At 32.1% G+C, this 21,315-nt stretch overlaps 1 protein-coding gene across 1 annotated transcript; it reads right to left on the minus strand.

Annotated features, from left to right (window-relative positions):
- Positions 1 to 1,893: 1,893 nt before the first annotated feature.
- Positions 1,894 to 20,910, minus strand: LOC117237015 (O-acyltransferase like protein-like). Its single transcript, XM_033500591.1, has 11 exons — positions 20,527 to 20,910; positions 10,748 to 10,959; positions 9,086 to 9,297; positions 7,467 to 7,558; positions 6,886 to 7,079; positions 6,408 to 6,743; positions 5,619 to 5,818; positions 4,931 to 5,063; positions 4,331 to 4,520; positions 3,936 to 4,078; positions 1,894 to 3,685 (listed from the first exon to the last, which is right to left on the minus strand). The coding sequence occupies exons 1-11, from the start codon at positions 20,795 to 20,797 to the stop codon at positions 3,167 to 3,169; spliced, it is 2,502 nt and encodes an 833-aa protein (XP_033356482.1). The 5' UTR covers positions 20,798 to 20,910; the 3' UTR covers positions 1,894 to 3,166.
- Positions 20,911 to 21,315: the final 405 nt, after the last annotated feature.

The raw sequence follows: 21,315 nt of genomic DNA on the forward strand, positions 1-21,315 counted from the left end.
TTATAAAATCTTGTTAATTTAAAAACTGAAAAACGAATTACATCAAATATCATACATGCAGACGATAAGAATAAAGAAATAGAATACTGTATACATAACAATTCCTAAAACTGTTTCTATATCATCCAAAAATCACAAGTCACTTTCCGTTCCCCAAAAATTCTCGATACTCGTAACTACCGTGTTTCAAAGCTTCTTTCTTATTTTACCAGTTCATTGTGCATGCTAACAAAGCGTGGAAAGAACGGTTGAATGCTGTGTATGGAAACTAGTATCGAAACCAGACTATATTGGCAGGGACATAAATGACGTTTACGAGAAGAATAGAGGGGACAAATGTTTCGCCGTTGCGTTAGTTCATTGCGGAAAAACGATGGGCTCTCGCAGATGTCGACCACGCGTGGATGACGGTCCAGCACTGAAATCCGCTCCCTGTATTTCTCACAACGGGGCGTCTACCGTTTCCACCGACTACGAGAACCTAACCCCAATTTACGCAATCACGAATCACGCCTGCCATCCACTCCTCCGCACTCCGTAATAACTAAATGCATTCCATTCTACATAGGGGTTGTGCTGGCGGTTGGATATGATACTATCAATGTAGATGGCTCTATTGTTGATGGACTGTATTAATTAGATTATTGGCGAAGGACTGTAACACATTAACAGCTGGCATGGCGAAATTATAATTTCTATAGATTAATGGATTCTTTTATCTCATCTTAAGATAATTGAACTAATACTAATGTATATTTAGTAACCTAAATTTAACCTAGCCTAGTAAATGCATGCGTAAATACTTATGTATAACCTAAAAAGAAAGAAGAACATTTCTTAAGAGCTTTCCTCTCTTCCTTATGGAAGTTGTGAGGCTTCTTCAATTGCCTACCCAAGTTGTTAATCATCTGCAAAGCACGCAGATGCCTTTTTAAATACTTGACCGAAAATATGGGGTTGATTTTCCCACGGAAGGACGAACGTCCCAAGGGCGCTTTAAGCACGTGTTGCAAGTGCACTTGCAACCCTTGGAACGTTTTCTGTTAATGATGTCATCAAATTCCCACATATTCATTGTCGCTTAACCAATATATACATATATTTCATAACAATTCTAATAACCCTCTTTTGACTCAATTTTCATTGTATTACTCGATGATGAAAATCGGCTTATCTTTTATTATACAAATCTCTGAAATATACATTCTAAATGCACATTCTATAATAAATTTTATTTTTCTTCGTAAAAATTTAATGTATTTAAGTACAAAGAAGAATAAAAAAAAAATTGATTTCTCAAAAGGACGGATTTTCTAGAAGTCGTAAGGTATCAATTTCTTCCACGGATAAAACAAGCAGTTCATTCTCTTCTCGGCTTACTTGTTACTTCTCGTGGATCGCGTTAGAAGAATGAAAAGAATGTGTTCGTACAGAAAACGTTAAGCAAGGTAAAAGCATCAGTTGAAGACTTAGACCTAAGTAAACAGTGACACGAACTGAGGCTAATGTTGTAGTAACTAGAAATTATCCTGACCTATTTTCCTGTTATTTTATCGTCCTAATATCATAGATTATATTTACGTATTTGTATATCATAAAATAATTCAAACAATTTAGGAAATATTGAAAAGGAAAAATGAAGAATAATTGTATTATGCATTAAATAATTCATCTTTTTTTCTTCATAAACAATATATACCAAGGTATTCAAGATAAGAAGAGCCTAAATATAAGAGCGATTAGCCTAAATATATATATTATAAAATATCAATATAACAAACATCATTAAAAAATATCATTGGTGTTAAAGAATGTCGGTAATTAGTTCCTAGTTATTGTATACTTCATGTATAGAAAAGTTGAGCATGGTGGAAGAAATATTTCGACAAAACAAAAGCGATCTAACAAGTTTATTTCGTTCCTTAATTCCTGGTCATAATATAATCTATAATTAGAGTATTTAATATTAGTTGTAATACTGTACTTTGTACTGTATTGTCTAATTTTACTGATTAAAAGTTAAAAGTTAATAGTATGTATAATATCTGACTTAAGTAGTATTTGTTTTATAAATATTGAATAAGAGGTTAACTGAATTTGTTAAAATTGATCTTAATATCCTGAATTAACAATAACCACATAAAAGAGCATTGTTCATTATTAAGCAGTATTATTAGTATACTTAACAAAATATTGAGTTAGATAACATTAGCGAAATTGGAATACATAATTACGGTATTCACTGATTTTGTTAGATTTCCGAATTTTGAATGTAATACGTACACTTTCGATTTGAACTATAACGCATAATGAAAAATAACCTTACTGACTTTTTATTTTTGTAAAAGTTCTATTTCTTTTTATAAACTGACCATCGAGAAAACACCTCTTAACTACACTTAATGATAGTCGATGATTTCTCACAGCTAATTTGTACCTTTATTTCTTAACTAACCTTTACCCGTTCATATTAAATTATTATTTTCACACCGATGGATCAACATCGGATTGTGAGAAGCACTTCGAACTAAATCTATAAGTACACAATGGAGTCAAATAATATATAATTATAAAAAAGATGATCCTCCGTACGATAACAAATTATTTTCTATAATGAATCCACTTATATGAAATTTGGTGCATCTACGTATATATATATATATATATAAATATATTGAAATGTTGGAATGAAATAGACAAAGTATGTCAAATATGGTCCCAAGTTGTCCATCTAATCCCAACATTCCAGAACAACGTAATATTAAAATGTAATATTATAATGTAATATTAAAATGTGGTGTTAAAATAATGCACTAAATAGTTCTCAAAGATTCACTTGATAGAAACCACTAAACTTATCATTAAACCATACGTACTCTTAATTTATCATCGTACAAAGAATCTTTATTTTTTAAATCACACCACATACCTGGCGATATTCCTTAATAACGACTAAGAAATACACAAAATACTTGCAACAGACAAATATTCAGAGAAAAACTACGATATGGCTATCACTCACTACCTACAAGAGTGCCTGAATCAACAAATAGATATCACTATATCAATTATATAATTCCTTAAAGACGTTTCCTAATCTCACCTCTATTCGCTTATAAACGCTTGGCCAGCAAGCTGATTCGATATTACACGGGTAAATTGTCGATCAGCTACTGGTGGCCTGATCCGATTCCCTCGATCCTTCTTTCCTTATGAACTCCTCGTTTACGATCGATTCGTAACAACAATCCATTCTTTCCTTTGTTCTAGATTTCGACGGTTGATCCGAGTCTTCGTCAAAACCATTATTTTGATGAACATTTCTCAACTGTGCCCATGAATCGTTGTCTTCAGCTTTAATTACAAAAATGAATGGACACTTGTCATCTTTGTCGTCAGATTTTAAATCTTGATCATACATGCTGTTTTTATTGGACTTTTGGTTAAAGATGCCTTCACAATCCTGTGTAATTGTAGCAGAAGATTCCTCCGTGGAACGATAGATCTCTTTACTAGAATCGATAGAACCGAATATTTTTTCTTGGTTTAGGTTCAAGGATTTTGATTGACTTTGACGGTGAGAAAGAAAGGTATAATCTAACGTCATAAAAGGCATCTCGAAGCACAGTGTCCAAAGCGCAGAAAGCAGTACCGTGAGGCAGAGGTTGCTGAAGAAACTGCGAAGCTGCAAGTTTCGACAAATAATTAATTGCTTGCGTATAAAGTGAGCTTAGGAAGATAGTTGCAATAATTTAAAATTTGATTTAGGCTTGAGTTTAATTTTTTTACGATCTTTGAGAATCTTTTATAGTATTTAAAGGTTGGATTTTAAATTAATCTAAGTTCAAACTTAAATTCCACCAAAGTTAAGAACTTGGAAAATAAAAAATTAAGAACAGATCTATTTTAATGCATTTAAAGATCAGATTACTTACAATTGCCATAGTTGAAATTATGCCCGGAGTTCGAACTGATCCAGCTTCTACTAAGAGAAATACATAATGGCACAGGTAAGCGCTGTAAGTTAACTTACTGAAGGGAACCCAACCTTTCCACGACAGAAATTGACCCACAAAACCTTGCACAAAAGAAAAGTACAATTGATATCTCTATAATCACATGAATATATTTATCCCGTATTTTGTTTTTATAATTACTAATAATTAACAATTAGTATTTCAAAATATGTGTAGAAAGTAGGAGCAAATGAAGTTTCATGCATATGTTTTTTCGCATAAATTTTCGCTATCGCACTTGCCATGCATTTATATTATTACTAAATGAGTCATGTTTTGTTTAAACAAAAGATTAATACAAAATTAAATCTTACCGCCATAGCCATGAACGCAGCAAAAGATGAGCCAAGAAATAGAAAGAGCAAACATTTGTCTGTGGAAACCTGCATAAAAACTCGCTTCTAATTCGTTATAAGAGTAGTCGTCGAAGTACATCCACCGAGGACACATGAATATGAATGAACCGCAAACTGCCGCTACCAGCCAACCGAAAATCACGTATATCTGCAAAAAATCATTTGGATTTAATTAAAAAATGTCGATTATGAAAAAAACGTTCAAATATATTTTGCTACTATCTTTGATGAACACACATTTCATATGTCACGATCACTTTCTCTTCATTTCAGCGTAATATTCTTCTTCTTTCATTTCTAAATGAAGAAAACGAAATTTAAGTTGGGCCAAGTAAATTTATGAAAAGTTTTAACAAAACGTTAAGAATACAAAATAAACTAAGAATAATACTTAAAAAGTTTATTAAAGAATAATAAATTAAATAGATATTTAAGTAAATAAAAACACAAGATATTATTTAACTGTAGATTCCAGACAACACCCATTCAAGTTTGATAAAGTTTCATGATAAAATTATGCAATTGTACTTATTAAGTAGAAGAACTTGGCATACTTACATAACGAATCTTCACAACTCTTGATCGTTTCTGATACAACAAGTAACCAAGAGCCAGACCAATAATATAAGATCCGTATCTGTTGTAAACTTTTGTGTAAATTTCTATGAAAACATTGGCCAGATCCATGTTACTAACAAAAACAAAAAAATATGAAGATTAAATTAATGGTCCACTCGTTTAATTTTAATTTTGGTTTCAGTAAGATGATCTTGAATGGCGTATTATAAATACTTAATATTCCTTGAATCGTTTTATCGATGTTTACAGATTTATCAAAATATATTTTATATAACAAATAATATTTTGTAAATTTAAAAGTATCAATAATATTAAAGTACTGAGAATGAATATCAAACATTCGAAATATGAATATGACAAAGAAAAGACGGACTGGAATATCTATTTCAAAGTAAAAAGTAGTCGTGTGTGGAATAAATCAGACGGTACAATACGGCGCGGCGTAGTAGCAAGATGAAAAGAAAGAGACGTTCCGAAAAGATTCTGTCAAACTTTAAAGGCATATAATATTCGTTAAAATAAAAGTAAATTATTTTTATACACAAATATTTACTGATTGTTTGTTTATTTTAGTAGATAAGATCTATTTTAAAAATTTGGTGCAACTTTTCGTGGATGCCATGTAGAAAACAGGAAGACAGTGAAAAAGGCAAATATCCACACTCACTCCTTGTAATAGAGCATAGTTCCACTAAGCCTGAGACTGAATGTTATTAGGAATGGTATTAGAATGGAGATAATTAGGCCTAACGCGAAAACGAGCCAGAAGAAGATTTTTCGCGTGAACTTGAGCATAGGATACAAGAAGATCGGTGACAGCCAGACGAGTTGCATATCGGTCGCCAGATACCAAGACTGAGACATGCACTAAAAACAGAAGTAAGAAATAAGCAATTATTGGACAAGCCATTTCTAAATTCCTAGCGTGTAACGTTTTTTTTTTTTATAAACAACTCGAAATAAGAATATTTATTAAATGGTAGTACAATAATTGATTAAATAAAATGTAATAATACATTTTGTAACAAAATGCACGAGTGCCTAGTTCAAAGTAATTATCTGTCATGCAACATACTTAGGAAGCTATGCCAGATAACAAGCAAATACATTTCTTCGTAATTGAGGTTAAGAACATTGGAGTTTCAAGAAACGAATAAAAGGATTAAAAATTGAACTTAGTAAAAAACGTGAACCGCGTATCTAAATGTGATAGAATTTTCTTTGAAGTTTGTAGTTCAATGGCAACATGTAATAAAAAATTTTAAATTTTAATCTTCCATTATTAAACAATATACTTCGATAAAAAAATTGATCAGTTAAATAATTCAAATCAATCTAAAGTACATGGTAGTATGCGCTTCATGCAGAATACAAAAAATTGTTCTATAAATATCTATTCATTATTCCATTAGAAAGTGTACACACAGTAATTGCATCATTACTAAACTTCACTTACAATTCTAGATAGATTGATATAATTATTCAAGTAGAGCAGGTTGATCCACCAGTTTTCTTGACAATAGTCTCTATTAGCTCCGACCCATTCATCCCAATAAGGGCCTGAGCCAACTTTGTAAAACAAGGTGGCATAAAATCCGATCATCATAGCATATGCCGGGGTTAATCTTAAATAACGGTGGAGATAGAGGCCAATTACGTCGAAATAGCCTTGTGAATTTTTCTCGTTTTTTATTAGGACCGTGTATGCCATTAGAACTCCACTTATAAGGAAAAACGTGTCGGTGATGATATTTGCATTGAGTACTAACATGTTGGCCCAATTTGTATGCATCTTGAAAGATAAGACATTAATTTGTTGAAAATTATAAAATTAGTTCGTGTATTTTAAATTTATTATATACTTGTATATGATTACGTCATATAATTTTTGTTTTTCAATTTAGAGATCAATAGAACATTTATAATTTTTTTACCTGTGGAATTTCGCTCAAGTTCATTTTAACACCAACCACCTCTGTATAATGAGTGTGACCATAAATGATCCAACAAATACTGATATAGCGCAGTCCATCGAGGCATTTGATCGAATCACGGTGTCTGTCCGTTTTCAACAAATTTTTTCCATTCGTGTAGATGGAGAACGAAGTTAGAAGAACATGTCTTTTATCTAAACATACATAGTGTGCAACATTATTTGTATATAATAAATAAATAAATACATAAATTTAAAGCTTAATTCAATTATTTCACTGCATCTAGTTCTATTTTTTTTCATTTTTCTACAAAGTATGAAGAGATTAAAAGAATATAGGAAATCGACACTTATCAATCACCAAGAGTATCGATAATGCTCTTATGCAAGACAAATAAAGTGTCCTTAACACTGATCTTTATCGCGCGATCAAGAATCTTTATCGGTCATATGCGATGCAATCTCGCAACCGATCTTTTCCTGAGTTCCTTCTTCTGGAATCGTAATAACAACGAGATAAAGCGATCAAACGACGAATTTGCACTGAATTTTCATTTACGTAACAGAACGAACACAACTCACCTTTTCGGTTCAATGTACTCAGATGGCCTTGTGTAGCGATGTCGTAACTCGTGCTAGCAATTATGATTACCACGAATATCGTCAGGATCGATCTGAAATTTGATATGACCTATATTAACATGCAAGTCACGGAACAGGTGGATAGGTATATATATATATATGAAAACATTATTTGTACAATTTTTAATCTTAATTATGTTAATTTAATAATAATAAAAGAAATTAAAGTTGTTTTTGCAAAATTATGCAAAAAATATAGAATTATGAATTTGTACAATTTGTAAACTATTACGAAGCTAAATTTATATTTTAGCAAAGATTATTGAATTTTAATTTAGCACATAATTCTATTTTCTAATTATCTTCACTTTGAACGAAATACTTGCTCATTTTTTTAAATAATTTTATATTAATCACTATAATTAGATCTTTTATCGTCATATAGTTATTAATAATTCAAATTTCTAAATATATTATCTTTTTTTTTTTAAGAAACCATGTTCTGGAACAAACAACTTTTTTCTTTGCATGTTACCGCTGGACGCTTTTGGTTTTTCAGATATTCAGAAAGTGAGTCGATACCACTACAGTGAATTCTGCCCACATGTGTGTATCTGTGACACAGCTACATAGTTACAAGTATAGCCGACATATTCGCCTCTTTGTTCGCCGCTTGTCGATCCGTTTACATTACTTTACATTCATCAGCCATTGATCTCTTTATCTTTGTACCATATTTTACGAATCTAAATAATCATTCACAACTGCACATACAAGACTGGAAGAAATTTCTTCAAAAATTTGATCCGACGAGAACACGATTTTGAGAATCGAATAATTAAATCCTTTGATATCATGGCTAAGATGGTTTCCCACTTCAGACAATAACAATAAAATATAAAGCTTAATATGTATTGTAATTATGTTATTATCTATCACCTAACCCAGACCGTTAAAGGTAATTATTTTTAGTAAGCAATTGTGCATGAAGCTGTAATCCGAAGAATCCGTGGGATAGCCAAGCTCATCCAGGCTTCGTTTATATATACTACAAATAAATAAAAGATAAGAATTAGGTTTGGCTTTTTAACTCGGCCGCTACGAGGCAGCCGACGACCAATACTAACGCGTACGTTATTACCGATGCACAATTGTAAACAGAATTCATCGTGTGTAGTAGTACCAACAGTTTTTTGCGAATATCTCGGAAACTAAGACCGAACGGCGGTTACATGTATAGGAAAAGATTGTTTAGAATCATTCCCGGGACAACACAGTAAAAAATCATCGAAATCCAAGATAGCTGCAGTTTCCTAAATATATCGCAAAAATATTTATGGTTTATAAAAATCATACATTATTTCTCGATTATCCTAATTCAATATTATTCTGAGAAAGATCCGATAAGCATACCTTGAGTCAATACCGTAAACAATAAAAGTTACGGTACTTTTACGTAACAGAGATAAAATTCTAATTGAGAAGTTTGCCGTGCAATGCACGCATTCAGCCTTGCCCTCGAAGCAGCGAGCAAACAACCATGCCACCACGGTCTTACGTTACTGCGAAAACTGCCGCGCCGCGTGTTGGAACACGATAATATGCGCAGATCTACCTACATGTAAACCCAGTCAGTTACGTCGAAGACCGGCCGATCCATTTCTGCGGTGCGACACGATACCTTTATCACCATATCCACGCGTTCCTCCACCTTCAGAGGGTCGAGGCCAAGCTCGAGCGCCTCCTGGATTTCTGTGTGGTTGCAACTCGATGGAACGCACCACATCCACTTGTAGTTCACTGAACGCCCCGATTTCCATTTCGTATATTGCTGAATCAAACAGAACGAATATTTTATTGCAATCGAGTAGGTGAAGGAGAATAAAAATAAGTTCTCATTTATGTTTGACTGCCACTCTTAACTCTTTGAGATATGAGACACGAAACAAGAGTGGTTAGGAGATCTCATGATTAAACGAAAATTTGGATTTGTTTGATAAACCTGAGAAACCCATTAAATATTACTGATAGCAGTACTTCCAACTTGAAGATCGGTAATCTCGATGTGATAGACGCTGAATGGTACGATAACGATAATGATTAATAAGATCGAATAGTGATAATGCTTTTGAGCAATGACCGATAAACTGTTAAATGAATCAGAGTTGTGTGTTATCGTGGTGAAGAATAGAGTCTGGTATTATTGTCTTGGTATTATTTTTTAAAGTTCAGTCTAGATTTTGCAAAATTTGTTTGCAACCTGTTAATCATTTAGATTCTACATCATAGATTCCCAAAGTGTGTATAGCCTTAAATATTAAAATTACACATTTATTTCTTAAGGAATTCTTCAGTTTTACTTATTGAAAATTATCAGATAAGCAATTCAAAGTCAACTATCTTGTCTAACTAACTAAGTCTAGTTTCTCTCAACTCGCAGATTTATATCAAATCAGTTTTGAATTGCTTATGAATCAACTTTTTTTTCACAGCAATTACCGTTTTCGCAAATGGGTCTCGACCCATAAAAATTTGGGAAGCCTTCGTCTAAATAATTATAACATATTCATATACATATGTGACTTTAAAATCATTAATTTCATTTTAGTTTCAAATTAATCATTATCGCTTCATGTGCACTTCAATGCAAACTACGCTCATTATTAATTATACATTAATAACTCAACTACAAAAAAACTTTTAGACAATGTATAATATCATAATAATTGTACTTGCATGAATAATGTAAACTAATATATTCTGCTAAAAAAGTTTACTAAAGAGGTATTCTATTGTTAAAGATGCTTTTTGATCAATAAATAAATAAATAATCATTTATTTTTCGCCAATAAATAAATACATATATCTTTTTCCACGGGCGAATTTCTTCAAACGCAACCTCAATATGGTATGTTTCATGCTACCGAGAATTGCATAACATTTTTTGGAGTAATTTCAGAAACGTGACGTAATTGCGAAATCTTGGCCATAACTTGATCGAGCGTTTGCAATATATCCAGTAATAAATTCCGATTACTTTAGTTAATTTTTATCAGAAAAAACATTCCCACTCTTATAACTTTTGTTTAATAATATTTAATTATTATGAAAAATCTGTGGTTTAATTTTTATTAATTATATGTAATTTTTCATGCTAAAATTTTCCTAACTTCAGCTTAAAAAGGATACTAAAATTAATTATTTTACATATATTTTCTAGACGATCAAAAATTAATTTTTCTCCACAAGAATTAATAGACTAGAACTAGTATTTTACTCACCGAGGCGACGGCTATATTCAGAAGCAGATCACCCATATCAGGCTGGCGTGGTTTACCGTTGTCCTTGGCGATTTCGAAATTCACCGTGGCACTGCACGCCTTTCCGGTGAATCCGTATTTGCTTTTCACTTGTAGACACTCGTCATAATTGCCTAACTGCTGGTAATTGCCCGTGATTACACCCGGTGGAATTTTCACGGAGGCGTCATACACTAGAATCCACAGAAAGCTCCTTGTACTTTTCTCTGTAATCGTTTCTTTTTTCAGATTTTCTTTTTCTACATTTTCTTGTATTTTTCATATGCCATCAGTGAAATAGTTATATCCGTTCATATTTCTATAAATAAGTTTAAAAAAATGGAACTTAAGGAGAAGATTATTTTATCTGCTAAATATAGTACAAAATAAATTTTTGCATTTCACGCTATCTAATTACCATTAATGTTATAATTGTGTATTTCTATATACGTATGAATGCTAATGGTGTATATTTACATCGTCCTCTTCATAACCTCTTTCGTTTCGTTTAATCCTTTAGATAATATCTTCATCACTTATATTTTCATGCTATTTCATAATTTTTAGAAATTTCTACAACCTGATATATTATTTAAAGTTATTAGAATTTTTCGTTTTGAAAGGTTTCGTTGACGTGAGGAATTGGTTAAATGTTTTTCTTTACTGCATAACATTATACGGATAAACAAATCTTAAGTTTTAATAACTAATGAATAACCGTAAATTATCAACTATCTTATTAATATATGTCGTGAAACATGATTCTGTGAGAGGACATACATGCCTGCAACAGGTTTCTTTCTCTAGCAACACTCTTCACTGATTGATCGTTTGTTTGTCTTTCACGTGTACTATTTTAATTATGCATTTTTTTCATCTAACAATGGCGCTTTATCCAATATCTATTCATTTTCAAGCGCGTTTCGAAATCAAGGTGTACATCCCACGTTTTACATCGCGTTTAATTTTCATGCGTTTATCTACTTAAATGGTTAATAGATACGTTGTGATTCTCTCGATAAATTACTGCCATACGAGTGCATGCTCATCTTCACCGCCAATATTCATTTTAAAATTGGTAAACAGAATGAAATCTCGTATTCACTACAGATCTTTGAAAAGTAAACATAATTTAACTACCAGAAATTAAATGTTCCAATTTGCATTCATTTTATTTTTATCTACATTCACTGATGCATAAATTGAGAATCGGTTGATTAATATGTCGAATTATACATTTTAATTGTTGTACCACATGGTAGACTGTGGAAGAAATAAATGTATATGTAAATTCGGAAGAAAAAAACATACATATGCGTTGGAAATTATGAAACAAAGTACATAAAGTGAATAACCTCAATTATGAAGAAGCACATCGTATTACCGCGGAGATACACCTGGAAGTCCGGAGGTATTTACTATAACCTATCACATGTGTATGTATGATAAAACCGAGACACGTGTAAGATCAAATGCAGTCATGCTTCTTTTGAAGTACTCTTGCCCACAATTACTTGAAACAAGAGCGTTAACGTCTGTTAATTTGTTTTTATTATTCGACAGAATATTCTGTTACAACTTTTATGCGATTCGCCGTTTAATTACACGTTTTGAAATTAGTGATTGATCAGTTGAAAATCAATTTTTTAAGTTAAAAATACATTTTAACATAAAGATTTGCAATTTTTTATATAATTTATATCTACAACAATCATGCCAATCTTAACCTCCAAATTACAATTATTAAAAAAATCGTGAAAATAGCAATTCCTACACTATTTTCCAAAACGTACCTTTTTATTCTTAACTTTATCTTTCAATTCTATCTAAAAAATTTTTCTTTATTAGCACATGTGTCTATCTGTGAGAGAATTAAAACTATTATAATAAACTCAATGCCGACACCTCTCTTACACGGAAGTGAGATAGTCGAGAAACACACGGGAACTGTAATCAGTGCGGGTAACGCGTGAATTGCGAAACAGGTCGGCCGATAGGGATAAAAGAAAGAAAAAGTGACTGCGCGATAGAGCGGATTTTTCATTGATGCTCGATAGCGAGGACATGCCGGCTATTCGCAAACAACCGTTATGCGAGTTATACGATTATACAGTGTCATTTATCTAAACGAAGTGCATCGATATACACAACACATGTTCGTAGCATGTAAACATATGTCATGTTACATAAAGTGATCAGCTCAGAGACGTTGCGCAAAGTTGAAGTCGCAAAATTCTCGTTGTTTTTTCTCACGAGAAAAACACACTATTCACAGAAGACATTTACCCCTACTCATATTCCATATATGCCATTGCAATATATCAATGTAAAAGAATCTATTGTTATATGAGTTGTTCAACTCCAATTTAATTACAGTTAAAGGGCTGATGAAAGCGACCCTTGTCAATGATGAATATTTCGATACAAAAAATTGAAATGTACGGAACAGAAATTAAAGACACTAAAGTATTCTTTCGTTTTTCCGAAAAATGCCACATATAAACAAGGGTCCTTTTTATTATGAATGCCTCAATTGTAATATTCTAAGACTCAAGCACTTCCGCTTATTATCTAGTTATATTTCTTTAATCTACATTATGATGCAAATTAACAGTGACTATATGCATATTTTAAAGAATCTTTTGATGAAAATTTTCCGTATCGGCACTACAGTGCCGTCAGAAAACGCGTCAGCTTCAAAGAAATCCACACAGCTGTGTCTTTTACCTTTCGCAGAACCTTGAGGATAGTTCATTCAATGGATTCTATCAGTAACCTTCAACCGCAAACTTCGATGAATCGTTGCAATTTTATTCTTCGTGAGTAAACTTTTGTTTCTCTTATTATGAAGAATGTCTTTTGACAAAAAATTCGTGATGTAAGAGAGTAAGGTTATGAAAAACAAAAAGATCAAGCAAAGTATAATGGACAAAGGAGAACGATTATGTTATAGAAATAAGAAACTTTGATTTGAAGTAAAAGAATTTTAAGATATTTGAAAAAAATTATAAGACATTTAAAATTAATATAAAACAATTGAAATATTTAAAATTATTAAACATATAAAACTAGTGAAATATATTTATATGTGACTCTGAAAAGATTTTAACCCAGATTTAAAAAATAGAATATTTTAAAAAATTACACTGCAATAAGTACTGAATAATTTAAAAAATTTTTTTAGTTTTTTAAAAAATTTCTAGTTCATTGAACTATACAATAATAAGAAGAACGTTCTTATTTGCAGCTCTAGCAAGAAACTGCAGAAAGAAATTAGAAAAACAATTACATTTTTCTTAGAAGCGACAAGGGTTAATAGCATCTCCGGAATAGGCTGATTGTTTAAGCGCGCATTTGCAATGAATTAGCATTCTAAGGTTACGAGTTCATTTGCTTCCCCATCGATACTTCCCGATCAATGACAGCTGAGTCACGTTCTCAGTATCGCTGCGAGAAGTATTCTTTTTCGAGCGATTCTCGAGGAAAATTTCCTAGATAATCGTGAAGTCTAGCTACGACTGACATTTAACATGGCAGATCCTTGCAATTTTACGTATTCAATGCGCCATTGTATGTTATATGTACGCGTAGTTATGCGTGTTGGATCTACTGTATTTCGAACGTACGCATTTCAAATGTACTTCTATTTTCCTCTTCCTCGTTGGAAAATAGAAGTTTCTTCGGACTGTAGAAGCCAGTTGTAAGTTGGAAGTTGTAAGTTGGCGTTGTAAGAAAAGCTCTAAAAGATATTTTATGACCTCAGACGACAATAACATTAAAAAGTATGTATACCTAAGTAGTATTGAAGCTATGATTTAAAATTACAAATTACAAAGAATTCACTTTGTTCCTTTTATATCTTTTAGTTAACATACATATCACTAAATTGAAACTTTAGATAAAAAACTCTTTTCGAAGAATCGCTACTTACCTTCGTATCATGATAATTTAACATCTCTGCCAGTTCTTTATTTTATAGTTCTTTATTTTAACCAGTGACCATGATGGAGCTCCCGCATGATGAAAAATTTTTAATATTGATTTTGATGAAAGATTTTTTTTCGTTTCCTCATTTTTTAACAGGTCAGTCTTCCTTTCTTTAATTCTACGAAATGAATATTACCAGATACCGATTCAAGAGCCAATCGAAAATGTTTTTCCGAAAGAACTCGCATAAAAAATCGAGAATCAAGTTATATACGTCATCGTGGAGTTCACAGCTGGCCAAATGCAGTATATATATTTTTTATTCCGAAATTCTGAACATTGAGCAATGAATATTTATCAAGGTAACAAAATGATAAATGTCGATGCTGTCAATCTGAAGGTTACAATTCAGATATCTTCATACTCAATTAATAGACGAAATTATTGAAAAAATTCTCTTTTGAATATTAGGCAAATATTCTCCGTAAAGAGAACACAAGAAATAGTTCATCGGCTATGGCGATGTAATAATAACATTAGAACGTGCTAGTAGTCGTATCAGAGCTATCGAAACAGTGCTTCGAACCGTTAGCCGTTTGGTGGTAGCGCCACAAACGAATAAGAGTAAAGAAGGTACGCAAGAGATTCATTAAAATTTCACAGACTCTGCAATTGGATAACAGTAATCAGTGAAACATGTGTCAAAATGATATGGTATTTTAAACAGATAACCTTAAACTCAATGGGATATGCGCCTTATGTCTTTTTGTTTATGATTATATACGAAATTAGAATGAAAACTTTTTACAACAAATTTTTTCTAAACAAAAAACTATTACATTAAATCTTGAACAATAGTGCGTGTTATTAATGAACATCATAATCAAGAAACAACGTGTCAAAATAAAGATTCTTTTTTACAGTATCATTATCAATGGATAATGATATCGGAATCTTTAAATGGTGCAGCAAAATGACGTTTTCTAGTTGTGATACCACAGATAATGGTATCAGAGTTGGCAAACAATGCAGCTATAATATCACTAATGAACATTAAATTGAAAAAAAAGCATGATCAATTATGCTTAGAACGAAGCTTCACATAAAAACAATTTTTAATTTGTTAAGATAAAAATCAGTCTTAGGAAACCGGTCGGTAAGAATAAAATAACAATAACAATAATAAATAAAGGTCAATATTTTCAACAATTCCTATTTATAAGTACATGTGTACTAAGCACTATCGTGTAAGAAAAGTCTAAGAATGGATCGGAAAGAGAAAAGATTGATCGATCATCGGTCAGTGAGCAAAAAGACCAGCTTTGATACACAAGGACGGTCATCGCCACAGACGTTATTCCTTCGTGACCCAGTTTGTGTTCGCCTCATGACGCACATTCCAATTCACCGACGCTCAGAAACACTTCTTTTTCCTCATTCAATTCCCTTTCTTCATCTTCTACATTTCCTTCTATGAGTCCTCGATAGTTCACTAACATTTCGCCAGATGACGTCACTAGTAACTACCATTTCTGCACAAACTTAATCACAGGTTAACACCATTTAACGTCTTAACAGATTCGCCGATAATTATGTGAAATCTTGAAATACAAAATCATAGGATTCTATGACAAAGGTAAGAATTTAACAAGAAGTTAATACCTTTTATTACCATTATTAATCGAAATAAACATGAAAATTTTATTCACTAGCTTATTTTAGTCGTGGAAAAATGTAGCAATATAGCAACAGTTGTTGTAGTATGTTGATGACGAAACTTTTAACTTGATTTTTATCAAGACATATGTTTTGAAAAGCATTCAAAGTAGTTTATTGCAGAGATAAATACAAGGTTGTAAGATAGAAAAATGCACAACATGACTTAAGCCTATAAACACCACGTGCATTTTCTTTGTTTAGGTCGAAGTCCTGGCTGGGAAAACAGAAATGTACTGTCATCTGTTACGTGAACTAATAATAACTATTATTGTCGATATTGCACAATCGGATCTGATTATTATTTGTTGCGGTCGTTACTGATAGTTTAATTACATCAATAATTTGAGGGACGATTAATTTGGAGGAGGTAAGCGATTTAGACTGTGTTAGTTTGTAGAAATCTTTTATTTCGAGATTAGTAATAAGAGATTATGAGGATTAGAGGGGGATTAGTGAAGGACTAATTTATTAAAAAATTGCTTCAGGTAAATCGATCAAAATATAACTATCTTTCTCACATGCCTAACAAATCCTCCATTAAAACATGTGTTATGGACATACGAGGTTATCTTAAAGTTCTTCCAGTCGACTTCGACATCGCGAAAATAAAGTGACTTACGAAGATCTGCAAATAAACGTGCAATGTTATGACGTAATTGTAATCGCGATGGATTCATAATCTTTTCTTTGCTCCCGCTTCACGTCAATATCAACATTGTATCATCGAATTCAAATTCCGAGCATCCATCATCAATGTTCACATATTGCTCAAGAACAATTTTGTTAATCTCCAAGACGTTGCAGCAACACGATTTTCATGGTCATTTATTTTTGCACCCCATTAGATCTTAACTTTCTTGCACAATTTAACTAATATTACTAATGAAATTTTACAAGCCTTAGGTTAAAAGTTACCAATATAAATAAGTTAGTTTGCGTCATAGCAATTTATTTACAAATTATTTACAAAATCTACAACCTACAATTCGTGACTCGTCAATTCACTAATATTATTAATTGGTAAATTGCCGTACAAGAGTCATATACAAAATGTTGACATAACGAAATAAAATGGAGAAATCCAGAAATCTAAAAAAGTAGAAATGTATTAAGTGGGTTGAAAATTTTATCGTTTAAAAATATTTTACTAAATTTAATTCTATGAATGGAATTTTGTAAACATGGAAATAGAGAACCTAACAAAAAAATGACTTATATAAAGAAATAGTTGTATGGAAATACATTTATATATGTTATACAACATGTAACAAATATCAACACAACGCATTATGTCTGATTATGTAATTAATGCGATCTTTTGAGAACATTATCATCTGCGAAAATTTTTAGCTTATCTTTGTATTAATGGATTTACGGGTCAGCGAAGCGCAGCATAATTAAGTCGACATGAAAATAAGACTAATAAACATTGTTTTTCATTATACAATGTATTGTTTTAATTTCTCGACATAATTTCCTTATATTATATCGATTTCATTAATTGAATTACAATCAAGGATGTAAACACTGCTACATTAATTTTTCATTTTTCATTATCAGCTGAATTAATAATTGATATATTCTGTACAGAAATAATTTATAAAGACAAATTTTGTGACATTTTCATGAAATCGACGCTGACCGTGACGAACCGGGAGAAATGATTAATTGCTATCTAAAATTAATTGAGTTTCTTTCTTTATGGGAATTACGTGATTCAACAATGATCACTTTACGTAACACCATTTGTTATAATGATGTTGTAGCGATTACGTGCCTGTCCCATGTCTACTCGCAGCAACTTAATGTCAAGTTCAAATATTGACTAACAATTATCATGAGAATTATTGTCAGATTATTTAGTATTTTAGTGATTCTTTTGGTTCATGGCATACCTGGACTCTTGCACAATAAGTTATTAATTAATAATATTAATAATTTTACAAGTTATAAGTATATATTATATTTCACAATTTCACAATTTTAAGTCAAATATAAATATTATCATAGTTCAATTGTACAAAAAAACTTGATTAAATTTTGTTTTAAACAGACTATCGAATGCGCGCTAAATTTGAAAAATTTATTCTTTATCACAAACAAACGTAATTAGTAATATACCCAATTTGAACAAAAGACACATTTGAAATCGTTTGGCTGAATGATTAATGTCTGGGTTTCGAAATAACATTTCTAATTCGAGGGAGTTCCCTTAATTCTTCTATCGAAACAACATTGATCATCGGCCCAGGCTCCTTTCACTCGGTCTAGACACTCGGTTCCTTTCTTTTCGAATTATCAGAAAGAATCGTTCGTCCTTTGTAAATTGGAGAAAAAGTGGCATATGGACAAAATATGTCTAATTCTTAAATTGAAACATATTCTCTGCAGGTGAACGACCTGTTGCACCTCGATTGAAAGGAGAAAGAAAGAGAGTCGTCTCGATCCAGTTTCTCGATCTCCTTTCGAATTCATTCGATACTTTAAGGAGATCAAAAATTAATCATGATACTTGTAAATATATAAATACATACTATGTACCAATCAAAACTTCGTCCCTATAAGGTCATGTAATTTGAAAATCTCACTACACTTTTTAAATTTTGTTTTATTCGCTTTGTATATTGTATATTGCATTGCTGTATCAAACTATATTTAATCCATTTTAACTTATTTCTCATTCCATGTTGTACAAAATTTACGTGTTTTAATCTTTCACATTTGAACTACTACGAAATGTACATGATTTTCTTGCCTGATTATGTAAATTAATGTTCACTCACTCAAATTCATAAACTTGCTACTAACTTCCGTTATTCGTTACTTCATTTCCGTAATTTAGCTTCTTCCAGAATTAGAAATCGCTTACGTAACCTTAAATTACATGTAATCAGTGATATTTATTTGCGTTTATCGAACAGTGTTATCTACTATCAATTACTGTTGTGATTTTCACGTCGTTTTCACTCAATTTTCACGGAATAAATAAATGAGAAGACTCAATGAAGATTAGTGATATTTAATAATTAGTAAAGTTACCTTTATATTACGTTATAATTAATTCTTCTACAGAATTGTATGTTACTTAACAGTGTCATCTATTACAAGCTATTATTGTTATTGTAATTCAATTAAAAGTAAAATAATTGTCATCCTTTTACATAAATAAATAATTACTAAATTAATTAAATAAATACTAATGATGAATGGCGATTTCTACCAATTCTTGTCCATTTCGGAGATCTTTATTCATTGAAAAGAAAACTATAGTACGCGCGTCCTAAAAACGTTCCCAACATAGTCGCCACCATGCGCGCTTCAGTACCGATTCGGAAGTGATTGAATCTCAGTCAATATTTGAAATAAAAAACTGTTAAATTCTATAGGGTTACTGCAAGACGGTGCATCGCTCATCTATGGCAAGTCTTGTGAAATGTGCGGACGTAGTACATATTTAGTAGAAAGCATCGAATGCATGCGCGCGCAGCACATCCTGCGCACGCATTTTACCCTTACAAAAATCCCGCCTTAACCTCTTACGTAGTCCCTCCCCGAATTTATGGGAACTTTGGAGCTTCGAGATTTACATTAATCGTCATTGATGAACGAAACCGATAATATGCAGTGAATATAACGATAATGATGTGTACATTTAGCATACGTTTATCAATCTATTATTGATAAATGTCGATAAATACATGAATCGATTCCATTTCCAGTATTATCTTAGGCAATCATTAACTCGTTAATGTCCTGAAATGTTGATAGAACAGTTAGTAAAACTTCTTCTTACGGCAAAGATCTCTGAATGATGTGTTTGAACGTCCTCTTAAAAGATTGGAATCAAATCTAATACCTCCCCTATATGAGTCACTATTGTTTTTCTATTCCTTTCAACGATTAGTTATCTATTTTTAACTCATAAAAACTAAGCGTACAAAATACATTTTTTTTTTTAGAGTTATGTTGGAATCAAGCCTGTTATACATATATAAAACTGGAACATTAGAATTAACCCTATGTCAATTAAATCATTAGATTGTTAGACAAAATCATTAGATAAAATGAAACACAAGAAATCGAGAAAAGTAAAAGAACTAACAAATTGGACTTACTCTGAAGAGCCCATGGCATGTACTGACTGAGCTCCTTCAAGTAAATGGCGCTGTCCCGAAGACACTCTTCTGATGCACCATCGGAGGGTGCGAAGGGTTTTGAGAGAAAATCCAGCAACACCGTTTCTGGTTTATCAGCCGTTCCCGTTAACTCACCAAACCCGCCCGACAATAACAATAGAAGCCAAAAACCAACGAACGAGGTAGAGGAGCCCGATTTATAACTAAGAATATCGAATTTACAAAGTAGAAAATTACCGATGAACTCCATAATAACGGGTAGTTAGGCCTAAGTTAGCACACGTGTCTTTTCGGCCGAAGCACGTGGCGTACGCGATCACGTGTCCACTATTGGCCTAGGTATACACGCGTGAAAGGAGCGTAAGGCGCTGAAACGTGAACTGTACGTTCTGTCAATCGCTGGTGCATTTATATATTGCTCGAGGCGCTGGCACGATGATGGGGGTAAAAGCATTCGACTCGACGATGGGCACCTCTTATCGATGCGACCGGAGGATTACGCGCACAGTAATCTGTCTCTCTTCCAAGGAATACAACAAGGAAGGAAGAAAGATCGAACGAAGAGTCGTGAAAAGAGATGACTTTGACTGTTTACTCCCGACAAACGAGACTTTTCCCTCCTTTCCTTCCTTTCCTGAACGAGATTTTTTGTTTACTTGTTTATTTACTGGGTTAAATTTAATGACATAAATACAGTAAGAATTAAATATAGAATTTCATCAATATAGATTGCTAATCAAATTTAGAAAATTTCATAACAATTATATA

This window comes from Bombus vosnesenskii, unplaced genomic scaffold (assembly GCF_011952255.1).
Source record: "Bombus vosnesenskii isolate JDL3184/JDL3185 unplaced genomic scaffold, Bvos_JDL3184-5_v1.1 scf7180000013262, whole genome shotgun sequence".
NCBI lineage: Eukaryota > Metazoa > Arthropoda > Insecta > Hymenoptera > Apidae > Bombus > Bombus vosnesenskii.

Bases quoted from the DNA above. Each gene is read 5' to 3' on its own strand.
- LOC117237015 (XM_033500591.1), bottom strand. From the start codon at position 20,797: ATGGAGTTCATCGGTAATTTTCTACTTTGTAAATTCGATATTCTTAGT. The intron at 4,521-4,930 runs GTAAGTATGCCA...GATTTTTTGCAG, and splicing joins GAGTTGTGAAGATTCGTTAT to ATATACGTGATTTTCGGTTG. The intron at 3,686-3,935 runs GTAAGTAATCTG...CGAAACTTGCAG, and splicing joins TAATTTCAACTATGGCAATT to CTTCGCAGTTTCTTCAGCAA.